General features: G+C 45.5%; 1 protein-coding gene and 1 pseudogene across 3 annotated transcripts; both read left to right on the forward strand.

Annotated features, from left to right (window-relative positions):
* Nucleotides 1-172: 172 nt before the first annotated feature.
* Nucleotides 173-2,764, forward strand: LOC148685498 (uncharacterized; annotated as a pseudogene).
* A 3,122-nt stretch (nt 2,765-5,886) lies between these two features.
* Nucleotides 5,887-14,618, forward strand: LOC148685499 (uncharacterized). Of its 3 annotated transcripts, XM_088671260.1 has the most exons (4): nt 5,887-6,023; nt 7,457-7,583; nt 8,223-8,342; nt 11,262-14,618. In XM_088671260.1, exon 4 carries the CDS (start codon nt 11,285-11,287, stop codon nt 12,503-12,505), a length of 1,221 nt encoding a protein of 406 aa, XP_088527386.1. In that variant the 5' UTR covers nt 5,887-6,023; nt 7,457-7,583; nt 8,223-8,342; nt 11,262-11,284; the 3' UTR covers nt 12,506-14,618. The 3 variants fall into 3 exon arrangements, with proteins under 3 accessions (XP_088527386.1, XP_088527383.1, XP_088527385.1); XM_088671257.1 differs by lacking the exon at nt 8,223-8,342; XM_088671259.1 differs by lacking the exon at nt 8,223-8,342 and having other exon boundaries at nt 11,268-14,618.
* Nucleotides 14,619-17,629: the final 3,011 nt, after the last annotated feature.

A 17,629-nucleotide genomic window follows, 5' to 3' on the forward strand; every position in this document is an offset into this window, starting at 1 on the left:
CTTCTAGGTCGGAAAAAAGCGCCGAAAATCCTTTGTGCGCATGCGTATGGGCCTCTCCCGACCCAGAAGAGGTCATTTCTGGTGCACTTCCGGGTCGGGGGAGGCCCATACGCATTTCTGGCGCTTTTTCAGACCTGGAAGCGCGCCACCGCGCCAGTATGCGCCCGTGCGCATGGGCACGGGCACGCACTCCCCCTGGGTTAAACTGTATACTGTGTACCACCTGACCACTGGGAGGGATTATCTCGCATACGGGGATTTACTCTTTGTCTCTGTGTGTTGGATTTTAGGTTTCGATTTTGCCTGCAAGAGAGAAGGCAACCATGCCAGCGATCTCTCCAGGAATGTTGTTATTTTCTCTGTAAATAAAGTTCAGTAGTAATAGAAGAAACTGGACTTTGTGGTTTTATTGAAGAGCTTCTTCCAAAGGTGACACAAGTCTTCCGTTTGTGCAAGAAGTGAAGAAGAAGGAACTCTGTGTTTTGCTGCCGAGAGCACGCAGCTTCAGGGAGCGTGCCGGGCGGGTGAGAAAGTCCTAATGAGCCATAAATCACTCATTAGGGCAATAAAACTTTCACAGGTATGCTGGCTGAGACCCTACCTGCCTGCGGACTGTCTCGCCAGAGTGGTGCATGCTCTGTTTATCTCCCGCTTGGACTACTGCAATGCACTCTATGTGGGGCTACCTTTGAAGGTGACCTGGAAACTACAACTAATCCAGAATGCGACAGCTAGACTAGTGACTGGGAGTGGCTGCCGAGACCACATAAGACCGGGCCTGAAAGACCTACATTGACTCCCAGGACGTTTTCAAGCACAAGTCAAAGTGTTGGTGCTGACCTTTAAAGCTCTAAACGCCCTCGGCCCAGTATACCTGAAGGAGTGTCTCCATCCCCATTGTTCAGCCCGGACACTGAGGTCCAGCACCGAGGGCCTTCTGGCGATTCCCTCACTGCGAGAACTAAAGTTACAGGGAACCAGGCAGAGGCCCTTCTTGGTAGTGGTGCCCGCCCTGTGGAATGCTCTCCCACCAGATGTCAAAGGAAGAAACAACTATCAGACTTTTAGAAGCCATCAGAAGGCAGCCCTGTTTTGGGAAGCTTTTAATATCTGAAGGACTATTGTATTTTAATGTTTGAAGCTGCCCAGAGAAGCTGGGGAAACCCAGCTAGATGAGTGGGGTATAAATATTATTATTACGGTATTATTATTATTATTATAACATATTTAGTATAGCTTTCCTTTATTGGCTACGGTTTAAATAATGATAAAAGCACACTTTATTTATGAATATAGTACAGATCCGTATTTAAGTTGAACAAAATGATGTTACCAAGCTAAGCTAAGCTGTACAGCTATCTTTTAAAAACTTAAGAGAGAAAAAACGTCCAATATTCAACTTCATTTGTATATGAAACGACATTTTTACAGAACAACAGTATAACATCCTACTCCCTTCAGTTTTTCCCTGTCAAAAGCATTAATTGGCATTGCTCCATTATTTGGGGCTGCATTTATTCCTGAGGCTCTAATCCGTTTGCCTCTTAGTTTCAGGTGGTGTTGAATTGGAAGGGAGACCACAAGGAAATCCACACAGCGGAGAAGCCATATCAGGACTCAGACTGTGGAGAGAGCTTCAGTCAGAGCTCCCATTCCTCTTCGCATCAAAGAAATTGCCTTGAGAAGAAACCCTATCAGTGCTTGGTGTGTGGAAAGAGCTTCACTTGGAAACAGACTTTAGCTTCCCATCAAAGAGTTCATACAGGGGAGAAACCCTATCAGTGCATGGAATGTGGAAAGAGCTTCTGTCACAGCTCCAGTCTCACTGCCCATCAAGGAATAAATACAGGGGAGAAACCATATCAGTGCCTGGAATGTGGAAAGAGCTTCAGTCGAAAGGACAATTTCACTTCCCATCAAATAATTCATACAGGGGAGAAACCTTATCAGTGCTTGGAATGTGGAAAGAGCTTCACTCACAGCTCCAGTCTCACTACCCATCAAAAAATTCATACAGGGGAGAAACCATATCAGTGCTTGGAATGTGGAAAGAGCTTCAGTCGAAAGGACAAATTCACTTCCCATCAAAGAATTCATACAGGGGAGAAACCATATCAGTGCTTGGAATGTGGAAAGAGCTTCAGTCGAAAGGACAATTTCACTTCCCATCAAAGAATTCATACAGGGGAGAAACCTTATCAGTGCTTGGAATGTGGAAAGAGCTTCACTCACAGCTCCAATCTCACTGCCCATCAAGGAATTCATACAGGGGAGAAACCATATCAGTGCTTGGAATGTGGAAAGAGCTTCAGTCGAAAGGACAATTTCACTTCCCATCAAGGAATTCATACAGGGGAGAAACCATATCAGTGCTTGGAATGTGGAGAGAGCTTCAGTCGAAAGGACAATTTCACTTCCCATCAAAGAATTCATACAGGGGAGAAACCATAACAGTGCTTGGAATGTGGAAAGAGCTTCAGTCACAGCCACCATCTCACTTCTCATCATAGAATTCATACAGGGAATAAACCATATCAGTGCCTGGAATGTGAAAAGAGCTTCATCAGGAAAGAAAATCTCACCATCAAAAAATACATACAGGGGAAGAATCATATCGGTGCCAAGCGTGTGATTGTAGGGATTTATGAAAGCCTGGTCTCATTTTAAAGTTTTTTTTTTAAAAAAAAACACAATTGGAGTTCTTAAAAGGACTGAGAGCTAGCTAAAAGTGCTAAAATCGGGACAGGTTTGTACAAGTTTGTTTCTCTTTTGTTTCTTTTTAAAGGAAAATATTCCTTCTACTCTGAGAGGGCAGTTCAAAAACAGTTAAAACCAGGCCTAAGGAGAAGATCTTCAAAGCAAGACCCAGGGGACAGGTCCCCATTTGAATTGGTGGAACTTTTTGCTGTCTTGAAAAAAGACCTGACTAAAGAGAGGAAGGAAAATTTGGGGAAGCTATTAGCCTGAACTGATAAAAATACTGAAATGGTGACAAATTTGACCACTAAAGTAGAGACACTCACAAAGAAAACAGAAGCCCTAGATGTTTCCATGAAAGGAATGGAGGAAAAATCTAAAAAGCTGGAAAAGGAGGGGGGAAATGGAAATCAGAACAGAAGACGTTTAGGATTGATGTGGACTCTTTGGGTGGAAGGCAAGAGGCATTTTTGGGCGCATTGGCAGTCCTTGAGATAAGATGGAAAGCGCAGACTCTGAGATTGAGAGGAGGGAGGAGAGCAGGATTTTAACAAAGGTTTGAGCCAAGTGGCTGAGAGTTGAAGAGGAATTCATGGAGGAGGTGCCACCCTCCTCACAGCCGGGGGTGGTGGCTATTTGGTAGAAAACCAATGTGAATAAATCCCCCCAGTGCCACCCCCTGGCCCCGTTGGAGAGCAGCCTTTGGTAGCCTCTGGAGCTGTCTGGACCTTTTGGATGGCTGTTTCCATCCCCCTTGCCTTCTGCTGGCAGGCCCAGTTGGGAGTTATAGTCCAAAGCAAAGCAGATTGAGGGGGGCTGGTCCTGGAGGGCCGGCTGAAGCCATTGTGCTGTGCCCCCCTGGCAAGGCCTCCTGGGCCAGCCCCCTCCCCCAATATTGGGCATGTGTGTTTCTGTGGCTCTTGTGACTCCAAGGAGTTGAAGGGACCCCAAGGGTCATCTAGGCCCACCCCCTGCAATGCAGGAACGGCAGCTGCTATGTTCCCTTGTAGGGTCTGGACTAGGGGGTGTTTCAGGTTGTTTTCAAATTGGAACTAACTTTTGGCACAAAGCAGTGGGGGCCTCTTCTCAGTGCCGGGATCCAGGGTGGTCTCTTGACCTGGGAGCCTGACCCCTCTCCCCCACCCCTAGAAAATGGGGTCTTCCCCTTTGCAGGAGATGTACAGAAATCTTTTGTCCTGATTTTTAACAACCCAGGCCTGCTGTGATGGGCTTCCTATTTTCCCTTGCCAGCCACTAAAAGGGAGTTAACTTATTCTTTAACGATTATTATGTTTAATGGCTTTTTTTTAAAAAGGTAAAGATGTTACGCTGTATCTTTGAGACACTGTGCTTACTGCTGCTTTTTTCTATTCTGGGCTTGAATAAAAATTAATCTGTAGGCTAACATTATTGCTTTTTGTGTGGTCTTTTCCTTTGTTTGACATACAACGGGCACTTACTTATTTATTTATTTATTTATTTATTTATTCATGGCATTTACACACCCCTTTTTTTCTCCTGGGGGCTCCAGGTGGCACATTCATGGTTCTCCCCCTTCCCATTTAATCCCCACAACAACCCTGTGAGGTGGGTGAGATTGAGAGGCAGCAACTGGCCCCCCAAGGGGGATTTGAACTCTTGTCTCCCAGGTCCCAGTCCGACACTCTAACCACTGCCCACCCTGGGGCCTGTCCCTCTGCAGTCTCCCTTCTCTCTCCCTCTCGCTACCCAGACACACCCTCCTGCTTTCATGCAGCAGGCCTGGCCCAGGAGCGGACCTGGCCAGGTCTGGGGCAAAGGAGATCAGGGGCGGCTGGGGGGGGGGGGAGGCCTGGATGATGCTCCAGGCCTGGTACAAGGCAGCCCGAGAGTCGCTGGCTGCGACTATGTGTAGAAACTGGCGTCCCCAACAATACAGATTTATGATCCTCCTTCACATCCATTGGGCCCAGTCCTGCATTGCAGGGGATTGGCCTAGATGACCCTTGGGGTCCCTTCCAACTTTAGGATTCTATTCTTCATTTTAGAAGACAGACAAAGAGCAAGAGTAACCTGCCTTCATAGAAGGAAGAGGATTATGTCTTCATCTCGTTGGTTGCCCTTCTCTGGTAGGGTTGGCATATTTTGAAGAGCAAAAACAAGGAGCAATGATGACTCTCCTTTTAAATACCACTAAACCACTGAGCCTAGGGCCATAGCTGTCAAGTTTCAGATTTGAAAATAAGGGATCAGCAGCCTCACCTGTCCCGGGGACAGTCTACGGCAGGGGTAGGCAACCTAAGGCCTGTGGGCCGGATGCGGCCCAATCGCCTTCTCAATCCGGCCCACGGACGGTCCAGGAATTGGCGTGTTTTTACATGAGTAGAATGTGTCCTTTTATTTAAAATGCATCTCTGGGTTGTTTGTGGGGCATAGGAATTTGTTCATTCCCCCCCCCCAAAAAAATATAGTCCGGCCCACCACATGGTGTGAGGGATGGTGGACCGGCCCACAGCTGAAAAAGGTTGCTGACCCCTGGTCTACGGTATAGCTAACAATCCAGGATAGCAGCGGGAAACCGCGCTGCAATAAGGGAATTTCCAGCCAAAAAAAAGGGAAGGTTGACAACTGTGGCTTGGGATAAGGGAGTTTCCCACAAAAAAGGGAGGGTTGACAGCTATGCCTAGGGCTTGCCAATCAGAAGGTCGGTGGTTCGAATCCCTGCGACAGGGTGAGCTCCTGTTGCACAGTTCCTGCTCCTGCCCACCTAGAAGTTTGAAAGCACGTCAAAGTGCAAGTAGATAAATAGGTACCGCTCTGGCGGGAAAGTAAACGGCATTTCCGTGCGCTGCTCTGGTTCACCAGAAGCGGCTTAGTCATGCTGGCCAGTAAAGCGAGATGAGCCGGGGACAGGTCCTCCAGAGCAAAAGCTCCCCCCCCCAAAAAAAACCCTTCCTGCAAGGGGAGGGGGTGGCTGTTGCCTCTCCGCTCTGCAAATGCTGCCTCGGGGCGCCTTCTGGGATCCAGTGAGTCTCTTTTCTCTTCCCCCTTTGGGTGCATTGGGGAGAAGCGACTGAGGTCTCCTGCCCCTTTGGATTCGTTTAGGTCCCCGCAAAAAAGGCATCTCGACGCATCTGCAATGCACGAGGCTCCTCCTGGGCTCCTGAATGAAAAGAATGTGAATTTGATGTGCTCCGCCTTGCAAGGGTTAAAATGAACTGAGATGGATTCCTAGAGAGGACAGGAAAAAAGGGGGGGAGGACTAGGTTCTCCGGAGTAAATCCCCTCCCACCTTCCCCATTTCCTCTCTTCCAGGAGGGAGGTTTTCGTCTCCTCTGCAAGAGCTGGTAAGTCTCCTCTCTCTTCCCTATAGGGCGCAGAAGTCCCAGGGCTGCGGGGGAGGGTGCCAGGAGGGCAAGTTTAAATTAAGTCTGCTACAAGGGGACAGTGCCAATCCTGGATGTATTGGATTTGTGGCCATTCTGCTCATTTGCCTTCACTAGCAGTAAAGCTCTGCTGGATGAAATGTAGAATTGCCTCTGATCTGTTTTTTGGGGGGAATCCTGCAATGTCTTTCAGTTTTTACTCTGCTAACTATATGTGAGAGTTCTGTTGTTGTTTAGTCGTTTAATCGTGACCCCATGGACCATAGCATGCCAGGCACTACTGTCTTGCACTGCCTCCCACAGTTTGGTCAAACTCATGTTCGTAGCTTCGAGAACACTGTCCAACCATCTCATCTCTGTCGTCCCCTTCTCCTAGTGCCCTCCATCTTTCCCAACATCAGGGTCTTTTCCAGGGAGTCTTCTCTTCTCATGATGTGGCCAAAGTATTGGAGCCTCAGCTTCACGATCTGTCTCAAACCAGTGTTCGCTCAGGGCTGATTTCCTTCAGAATGGATAGGTTTGATCTTCTTGCAGTCCATGGGACTCTCAAGAGTCTCCTCCAGCACCATAATTCAAAAGCATCAATTCTTCGGCGATCAGCCTTCTTTATGGTCCAGCTCTCACTTCCATACATCACTAATGGGAAAACCATAGCTTTAACTATACGGACCTTTGTCGGCAAGGTAATGTCTCTGCTTTTTAAGATGCTGTCTAGGTTTGTCCTTGCTTTTCTCCCAAGAAGCAGGCGTCTTTTAATTTCGTGACTGCTGTCACCATCTGCAGTGAGAGTTCTGCTCTGGATCAATATCGAGTGGAATTTAAATGACATAAATGTGTTCCCAATGATTTTTGTGGATATTCAAGGAGGAGGGGCAGGCCCATGGATGCCCCTTGGAGAAAAATGTAGGATACGCCACGAATAAAAATGGGAACCCAGCCATTTGGGGCCAGTTTCTGAGCCGTCTTCCAGTTCCATGCAGAGGACCTTGCAGCAATCCCATTGCATCCAGAGAATGAAGTCCCATGGCCACATCCTCTCTGTGCCAAAGCTGGAGCTTCAAATGGGCACTGCTAGTCCCCGAGGCCACCTCGGGGTCCCTGCAGCCCCAGGGACCATGTTGGATCCCAAAGAACCTCCAAGCATATATGGCTGGGTGGGGGTTAAGCTATGTAACACCAGCATCATCATCCCCTACCCATCTTTCACCCCAAGCTCCCAAGACAGATTACAATATTAAAACACAATACTGAAAAGAAAACCACTTGTAATCACAGAATGAAGGGGAATCCTACTTTTCTTGCTTTTGAGAGCTGTCCTCAAGAAGACAACAGAGCAAAGTGTAACAGTTCACCTTTTTTTGTCTAAGAGGAAAACCCTTTTCTTTTTCTTTTAGGGCCCAGTGTGCTTTAAAGATGTAGCTGTACATTTCATGTATGAGAAGTGGGCGTTGCTGGATTCTGACCAGAGAGCCCTCCATAAGGAAGTCATGGAGGAGAATCGTGGGATCTTGGACTCTCTCGGTAAGGCTTCCTCTTGGATCATCCTATCCTATCTGATTTGAAATTGAAGACATCTCTCTATGTGACGAACCTCTGATATTTTGAAGGAGCTCAACAGCGCTACCCACAGCACCTGGGATGCTAACACTCCCACAGACAGCCTTGGATGGAAGACTATTGACTGCTTTCCCTGTGAATATTCTTCCTCCAGTTCTGCCTTTTCAAAGCATGAAACCCAGCCAGATGGGCAGAGTATAAATAATAAAATTATTATTATTATTATTATTATTATTATTATTATTATTATTATTATGCCTACTGCCCTCCAAGATGGCCCCCCTTTTGCTCTAGAAGGGCTGGCCTGCCTGCAGCCCCCACAGCCTCCCATCAGGGCCCCTTCACCAGGGTCAGCAGCAGAGGAAGGGCCTCAGGAAAGCAGCCATGGCTCCAGCAGGGCTGGGAACCACCTGGCCAGATGCACAGAAGGAGGAGGGCTGACCATTCTCCTTCCCCCTCAGACTCCATCCATCAGCAGCCCCTCGGCCCCTCATAGGGGCAGGGCTGCCAGAGGCACATGATGCTGAGCTGTGTGGGTGGGTGGGGAGCTCAGCTGAAGATCCTCCAGGTGAGATAAGACCCCTCCCTGCATATATTTTTCAGGCTCCTCTAAACTGCCCAGGCCTTCTTAAATGTAGGCTTCAAAGTGATTCAGGAAGTTGAAGTGGCTTCTGCCGGATGTTTTGTTTCTGTTCTTCTTTCTGTCCTTGGGTGACTAAAGAGGTGAGTGACATAGGTAGAGAAAGCGAATCTTGTGGCAGATTTATGAAGGGTGAGGAAATTAAAGAAAAAGAGAAATTGGAAATAAGTATGCATTAATCAAGAAAGGAACAACTCAATATATAGGAAAGACTGGAAGTAGGAGAGGGGGTGGGGGTGGGGGGGTAGAAGGTTTAATCTTAAGAAAAGAACAACATGGGAATTTTGGGTATGAAAGAGGGAATGAATGTAAGAATTCGTTTAAAATTTTTATGATTTAATTTAGGATTACGTTTATGTTCTTTATGAATTAATTTATGATTATGTTTATGATGATGATTATTTCTACTTTTTTGTAAATGTGTGATTTTGTTTGTCTCTTTGTTTTTGTTCTTTTTAAAAGTTTTGTTATTGGTTGTTATGATTTGGACATTTTTGTTTATTTTTTTGGTGTGATTGTGAATGTATTTTTAATGTGTAATTCAATAAAGTTTAATTTTATAAAAAAATCTTTAAAAAAAGAGTTGAGTGACATTGGAGATGGCACAGATCCCATGATTGGGCCAAAGAAAATCCATCCCAGAACCTCAGGCGGTAAACCCTGTAGGAAGACCTCCCATCTAACGGCTTTCAGTTCTTCCTGGGTCACAAGCATTGATCAGCACTGCTCCATAATTGGGGACCATCGGCTGTGGTGAGGACTGCAGGGCCTGCTCCCTTCCAAGGCCTTTTCCAACTGGCCCAGGGGATGGGGCCCAGGCCTCACATTCTCAGCTACAAAAGGACTCCTGCTGCAGTGCCTAGAGCAGTGTTTCTCAACCTTTTTTGGGCCACGGCACACTTGTTCCGTGAAAAAAATCACGAGGCACACCACCATTAAAAAAGTTAAAAAATTTAACTCTGTGCCGCCCTATATTATAATTATGACTGTAAGAAACACTTGCCAAATATTGCTTTCCGGCGGGTCAGCGTTGTGTATTGGCGGCCTCCAGGCTCGTTTCCACTGAGCTTTGGGAAAGAGGAGGAGAAATATTGCATTCCTGGCGTGTTAGTGCTGTTTATTGGCGGCCGCCAGGCACGTGACAATGCAAATCGCCCTTCTCGTCGCCGCACGTCGCCGCACACCAGCCAGCGTCAGCGGTTGAGAAACGCTGGCCTAGAGGGTGGGGCTGGACTCATTGGAACAAACTCTTGGGGATGTGTGAGGTTGTTCTGTTATTGCTTCCCTGTTCCAAGTGTCTAATCCAATGTGTTTTAAAATGTCTTTAAGCAGTCGGTGGCATTTTAAGTTTTTTCTTCTCCTCCCCACCTTTTGCTCTGTTGGGGGGGGTGGGATGCATAATTATTATTTATTTATTTATTTATTTATTTATTTATTTATTTATACCCCGCCCATCTGGCGGGGTTTCCCCAGCCATTCTGGGCGGCTTCCAACAAAATATTAAAATACAGTAGTCCATCAAACAGTAAAAGCTTAAATAGGGCTGCCTTCAGACATCTTCTAAAAGAATATCTGGTTGGGGATTAATTTTAGTATAACTGTTTTTTTGTTTTGTTTTGTATTTTTTGTTGTTGTATAGTTTGCATTTTGTTTTTAAGGGGTGGGATCGGGGCTGCCTGGGAGTGGGCCTCAGCCAACAGAATGGCTGGGGCAAGTTCTACAGGGGGGATGTATTGGGACACCTGATCTCGGCGATCATGGGCAGGAGGAGGAGTTACGCTAAGACCAGAGCAGGCTTAGTCTTTTCCAATGAGGAAGGCAGGCTTAGTCATTGTTTGAGGACTATCCCTGCCTCCGGGTCTGGTCCTGACCAGATGGATACTGGAATCAACAAGGGAAATCCACATGACCTGAGGGTGTTGCTATGCAATGCTAAGTCAATGATTCATAAGACCACTGCCGTCCATAACTTGATTGTGGGTGGAGGATTTAACCTCGCATGTGTAACAGAAACTTGGTTGGATGAAGCAGTTGGGCCTTTCCTAACTGCTGCCTGTCCTCCAGGTTTCTCTTATGCACGGCAACCCAGGTCATGTGGGTGGGGCGGGGAGGTTGCAGAGATTTTTAGGAAGCCACTAGCTCGCATCAGGCATCCTATTGGGAAGACCCATTTCTCTGAGTGCATGTTGTGGAAGCTGGGCAATAGGGGCAGTACAGGATTCCTCTTGGTGTACCGACCTCCCTGCTATACCAAGGATTCCCTGCCCGAGCTGCTTCAGGTCATGGTGGATGTTCTCCTGGAGACACCTAGTTTGGTTGTCCTGGGGGATTTTAACATCCACGCTGACACAACCTTACAAGGGGCCGCTCGGGACTTCGCGGAAAGCATGGCCTCCATGGGACTGTCCCTGAATACGTTTGGCCCATTAGCCGTGGACATGCCTTAGACCTGGTGTTCACCCCTAGCTAGACTGGTGACTGGGAGCAGCCGCTGAGACCATATAACACCAGTCCTGAAAGACCTACATTGGCTCCCAGTACGTTTCCGAGCACAATTCAAAGTGTTGGTGCTGACCTTTAAAGCCCTAAATGGCCTTGGCCCGGTATACCTGAAGGAACGTCTTGACACCTATCGTTCGGCCCGGACACTGAGGTCCAGCGCCGAGGGCCTTCTGGCAGTTCCTTCACTGCAAGAAGCAAAAGCTACAGAGAACCAGGCAGAGGGCCTTCTCAGTAGTGGCGCCCGCGCTGTGGAACGCCCTCCCATCAGATGTCAAGGAGACAAACAACTACCTAACATTTAGAAGACATCTGAAGGAAGCCCTGTTCAGGGAGGCTTTTTTAATGTCTGACATTTTAATGTATTTTTAATCTTTGTTGGAAGCCGCCCAGAGTGGCTGGGGTACAAATAATAAATTTATTATTATTATTATTATTATTATTATTATTATTATTATTATTATTATTATTATTCCTGAGGCTCTAATCTGTTTGCCACTTAGTTGCAGATGGTGATGAATTGGAAATGAAGAACAAGGGAGACCATGACAAAATCCACACAGTGGGGAAGTCATATCCATATTCAGAGTGCGGAGAGAGCTTCAGTCAGAACTCCCATTCCACTTCCAATCAAGGAAATCCTATTGGGAAGAAACATTTTCAGTGCTTCGAATGTGGAAAGAGCTTCACCTGGAAACAGAGTTTCACTTCCCATCAAAGAGTTCATACAGGAGAGAAACCCTATCAGTGCCTGGAATGTGGAAAGAGCTTCACCTGGAAACAGACTTTAGCTTCTCATCAAATTATTCATACAGGGGAGAAACCCTATAAATGTTTAGAATGTGGAAAGAGCTTCAAAACAAGCAGCAATCTAACTTCCCATCAAAGAATTCATACAGGAGAGAAATCCTATCAGTGCCAAGAGTGTGGCAAGAGCTTCAGACACAGCCACCAACTAAATGTCCATCAAAGAATTCATACAGGGGAGAAACCATATGCATGCTTGGAGTGTGGAAAGAGCTTCAGTCACAGCTCCCATCTCACAACCCATCACAGAATCCATACAGGGGAGAAACCCTATCAGTGCTTGGAATGTGGAAAAAGCTTCAGTCAGAGAAACAAGCTCACTATCCATCAGAGAATTCATACAAGGGAAAAACCCTATCAGTGCCAAGATTGTGGAAAGAGCTTCAGAAAAAAGGACAAGCTCACTATCCATCAAAGAATTCATACAGGGGAGAAACCATATCAGTGCTTGGAATGTGGAAAGAGTTTCACCTGGAAAGAAGCTCTCACTTCCCATCAAAGAGTTCATACAGGAGAGAAACCCTATCAGTGCCTGGAATGTGGAAAGAGCTTCAGTCAAAGAGGCCACCTCACTCTTCATCAAATAATTCATACAGGGGAGAAGCCATATCAGTGCTTTGAATGTGGAAAGAAATTCACCGGGAGCACCAGTCTCATAATCCATCACAGAATTCATACAGGAGAGAAACCCTATCAGTGCCAAGAGTGTGGCAAGAGCTTCAGTCATAGCCACCAGCTAAATGTCCATCACAGAATTCATACAGGGGAGAAACCCTATCAGTGCCAGGAATGTGGAAAGAGATTTATTATCAGAAGGCAGCTTACTGACCATCAGAGAATTCATACAGAGGAGAAACCCTATAAATGTTTGGAATGTGGAAAAAGCTTCAATACGAGCAGCAAACTCACTTCCCATCAAAGAATTCATACAGGGGAGTAACCTTATCAATGCTTTTAGTGTTGAGCTTCATTCAAAAAAAAACATCTTATGGCCCATCAAAGAGATAATCCATGAGAAAAACCCTATCAGTTCCAAGAGTGTGGAAAGAGCTTCAGAAAAATGGACAGTTTCACGTCCCATCGGATAATTCATACAGGGGAGAAACCCTATCAGTGGCAAGCATGTGGAAAAGCTTCAGCCACAGGGCCCGTCTTGTTTGCCATCAAAGAACTCACAGTGGGGGAGAACTATAGTAGTGGCTGTATACAGATGTTTAATACCTTTTTCGGCATCATGACTGGACAGAGGGAAAAGAGTGATTGGGCAACACTGATGAGGTTGCACTCCATGTTCAGCTTTCCTTGGAAGGAGTTGATGTAAAAATGTGATAGTTGAATGAATATTAAATATTATAGATTTTGTATCAAATACAAACTGTTAACAGATAAGAAAGAAAGAGGTGGGTTTGTGCTCCCCGATTTGAGAACTTATTACAAAGCTGCTTGTTTGTGTTGGATCAGAGAATGGATCATGGTTGAAAATACTGATGTTTTAGATCTGGAGGGATGGAATAATAGATTCGGCTGGCATGCCTATCTAGTGTATCACAAAATAGTTGTTCACAAAGAATTTTTAAACCACATAATTAGAAGGTTGTTATACAAAGTCTGGGAAAGACATTGAGGACTGTTAAGAGTCCAAAATACCATGGTGGATATCACCACTGGAAGTATTATCTGTTAAAAAGAAAAATATGGAATCAAATGGGCCACATATCAGCAATTAGTAAAAGAAGAACAAGGCCAATTAAAATTAGGACCATATGAAGAACTCAGCCAATATTGTAATACCATGGCTGCAATATTACCAAATTGATCACCTATTTAAGCAGGATAAGATAATCAGATTTGGAAAAGAAGAATCAAAATTACAAACAGAATTACTAAAGAAAAAATCAACCAAAAATATATTATATAAAATGTACAATTTGTTATTAGAATGGTATTTAAGCCTGGTCAAATTGGCGAAAATTTATAAATCAAAATCTAATTTGTGCTGGAGATGCAAAAAAGAAATAGGAAGAATGTATCATATGTGGTGGGAGTGTGTGTGTATCAAACAATTTTGGAGTAACATCCAAGAGGAACTGAAAAAAAAGCTTAAAATACCATGTAATAAAAAACCAGAGGCATTCCTCTTGGGAATTATATCGACTGACATTCCTGCTGCTAGGGAAAAAAAGTTTTTTTATATGTAACTGTTGCGGCCAGAATGATTATAACAAAAAATTGGAAGGGAGAAAAAAGCTCCCTCAAAAAGAGAGTGGCAAATAAAATTCTGTGAATACATAGAATCAGCAAGACTTACAGCAGTGGCAAGAGGTCAATCAGACCAAAAACTGATAAGAGGAGTGGACTTGCGTGAAGGAATATATGAAAAAACATTGTTCTGGTATAAATATATCAATATGCAATGAGTGGTGGGACACGGGTGGTGCTGTGAGTTAAACCATAGAGCCTAGGGCTTGCCGATTGGAAGGTCGGCGGTTCAAATCCCCACGATGGGGTGAGCTCCCATTGCTCGGTTCCAGCTCCTGCCCCACCTAGCAGTTGGAAAGCACGTCAAAGTGCAAGTAGATAAATAGGTACCACTCCAGTGGGAAGGTGAACAGCGTTTCCATGCACTGCTCTTGTTCGCCAGAAGCGGCTTAGTCATGCTGGCCATATGACCCAGAAGCTGTACGCCAGCTCCCTCAGCCAGTAAAGCGAGATGAGCGCCACAACCCCAGAGTCGTCCACAACCCTTTACCTTTATGCAATGAATGAAATTTATAGAGTAAAAGAAGAAGAAATGGGTATAAGACAAGAAAGTTAAACATATTGGTAACACAGCGAAAAGAAGAAAAGAAAGGAAGTCACACGGGTGGAGGGAAGTCAATATTTATGTTTTTATGTTTAGTAATTTAAGTTGATATTGCGTTTGGTTAATGTATGTTTGTTTTCTTTTGTAGGAATTAAGGATGTATGTATAATAAGTTCATTTTGTGTTTCATTTTGTCTTTGTGAGTTTTGCACTTACTAATAAAAAAATAAAAATATAGATTTTGATTTTGTTCAAAGTATCCTAGTATTAATTGCATTCAGCCTTTTAGATAGAATGTATTATTATACTTGACTTTTTTATGCCTGCATTTTGTAATCCCCGTGCTACCCTCCACTGTGTAAAGTTGTGATGTGTACATTGCCTACCACTTCCGGCCTTATCTGACCCTAGAAGGGCAGATGATATTTTGGGAAAGAGGGAGGAGTTGAGCTAGCATCTGTGTCAGAACTGGCATCTCTCCTCAAAGGTCTTTGACATCTTTTGGGTACCAGGGAAGTAAGATAGGGGATAGAAATGTCAACAGTCCTTTGGAAATCCTGGGCACTCTGGGACACCCCAAGGAAATTTCAGAGGGGTCAATAACCGCATTGAGCCATGTGTCCCACAACCTGTGACCTTTCTTGATGCAAATGGAAGAGTGTTGTGGCATTTTATGAGTCTTGGTGTGGTGTGTATATAAGCTTTCTTCTAATGTGCCTCCTGGCAGCCTTTTCAAACTATCTGTTCTGCTGAACAACTGGATAGCAAGGCTGTCCTATTCCAATAACTTGAATAAACCGGGTCCCTGCTGGACTCTGAGATTGCTCTCCTTCTCTCGGTTCTGAGCTTTTGTTTCAGGTGTTCCTGTTAGGATTCATTCCCCGTCTGCAGTCATAGGGCTATTGTGGAAGTGACGTAGACAGGATGTTTACGTGGGACCGTTTTTCCTTTGTTCTTTCTCTCTACTGGCTGTTATGCAGCCAGAGAGAGGGAGCCATGATGTAGAGTTCCCAGTTTGTTTATATGTAAATAAAGCAGTTAAGCCTTATTTACTTACTTGTGTGTTGTTCATCACGTTTGTGAGAGCAATCGCATATTTGGCCTGTGGTACCTCCCCTGGATCATGGCCACTGGTCCCATCACCTCCAGGCAAATAGAAGGGGGAGAAATGGAGGCAGTGAGAGATTTTACTTTCTTGGGCTCCTTGATCACTGCAGATGGTGACAGCAGTCCCGAAATTAAAAGACGTCTGCTTCTTGGGAGAAAAGCAATGACAAACCTAGACAGCATCTTAAAAAGCAGAGATATCACCTTGCCTACAAAGGTCCGTATAGTTAAAGCTATGGTTTCCCCAGTAGTGATGTATGGAAGTGAGAGCTGGACCATAAAGAAGGCTGATCGCCGAAGAATTGATGCTTTTGAATTATGGTGCTGGAGGAGACTCTTGAGAGTCCCATGGACTGCAAGAAGATCAAACCTATCCATTCTTAAGGAAATCAGCCCTGAGTGCTCACTGGAAGGACAGATCCTGAAGCTGAGGCTCCAATACTTTGGCCACCTCATGAGAAGAGAAGAATCCTTGGAAAAGACCTTGATGTTGGGAAAGATGGAGGGCACAAGGAGAATGGACGACAGAGGACGAGATGGTTGGACAGTGTTCTCGAAGCTACGAACATGAGTTTGACCAAACTGCGGAAGGCAGTGGAAGACAGGAGTGCCTGGCGTGCTATGGTCCATGGGGTCACGAAGAGTCGGACACGACTAAACGACTAAACAACAACAACCTCCCCTGGGTAACGAACTGGTGATGTAGAAGCAAATTCTTGCCACACAAGCAATTAACATACTTTTTTATTTCTATAGCTATTAAATTTGTATAGCTCCCTTGATCTGAAGATGCCAGGGTGGTTCACAGCGTGATTGTGGGGGTTCACAGTGCTTCCTCTTCAGAAAAACATTCTGACAGCATGACGAGTTGAACTGTGCATCAGGCTCCCTCAGAAGGGGGTTTTAAAGCAGTGGTTGGATCTTGGATGGTCCTCTGCCATTGAGTTGAGATTCATGCATTGCAGGGGGTTGGACTAGATGTCCTTGGAGGTGCCTTCCTACTCTCCTGTTCTCTTCTCTTCCTGATTGCCAGTCATCCTAGGCATCTCCAGGGAGGTGGCAAAGTCTGCATGAAGCTCTTCCTGGGATATGCTGAACACTCAGATCCGGTGAGTCTCCTCTCTCCTCCTGCTTAGGGTGCATTGGGGAGAAGGGGAGGGGTGTTCAGCCACACAATAAAATATTTGAGGGGGCCAGAAACCCCAAAGTTGAGGGGCATTGCCATTCAAATTGCGTGCCTGCGTCGCACGAAAGCTCATACCAAGAACAGACTTGCCGTAATAAAGATCAGGCTTACTAGCTGCTTTGCTTCTCAATATTCTCTGGTTGGCTTCTGTTATTTTCTCCTACCAATAGAGAACCCCCTTAAGGACTCTATATGGGCTCTTGGGTAACCCATCAGGGGAAAGGAGCAGTTTTTTCTTTCAACAGCTGTCTGTGGACAAACGCCCCTGAAAGCGAGATGAGCGCCGCAACCCCCTAGTCGCCTTTGACTGAACTTAACCGTCCAGGGGTCCTTTACCTTTTTACCTTACACAGTACTCACCTTCCCTTAGGCAGCAAAACCTTCATATAAAATCAGCCCTGTGTTGGATGGACACCATTCCAACTTCATTTTACTCAGGGAACAAATGGCTCCCGAAGGGGGAACTTCAGAAACAAGACAGCCATAATCCCTGAAACCTGAGATCTCGTACTCGGCAGCCTCTTGAACAAGAGATAATTACTGGCATCCTGGCAAAAGGGTGCCAGACAGGTAGTAGTCCCATGAACAATAGCAGACCATCCAGGAATGGAGTAGATCAGGACAAAGAAGTGTGATTACCTGACGGGGGAAACCCACCCAGGAACTCGTAGATATTTCCTTTGTATCATTTGATGGGTGTGAGGTGGAGGGCAAGGGAGGGATGAACTGGTTTCTGCCAAGAAAACACCTCCCCGTTTGTGACATATGCATGATGTATCTATGATGTATGCTGGAAGTCCTGTTGCAACAGTCTTTTAAATGAAGACGAGGCCTACAGGCTGCTGTTTTGCTCCTATATTCCTGGCTGGTGTCTTTGTTTGACAATCCGTGAGGGGACACTCATCAAATTTGCAGATGACACTAAAATGGGAGGGGTGGCTAATGCCACAGAAGACAGAATCGAGATT

This window comes from Zootoca vivipara, chromosome 6 (assembly GCF_965207765.1).
Source record: "Zootoca vivipara chromosome 6, rZooViv2.hap1.1, whole genome shotgun sequence".
NCBI classification, from domain to species: Eukaryota; Metazoa; Chordata; class Lepidosauria; order Squamata; family Lacertidae; genus Zootoca; species Zootoca vivipara.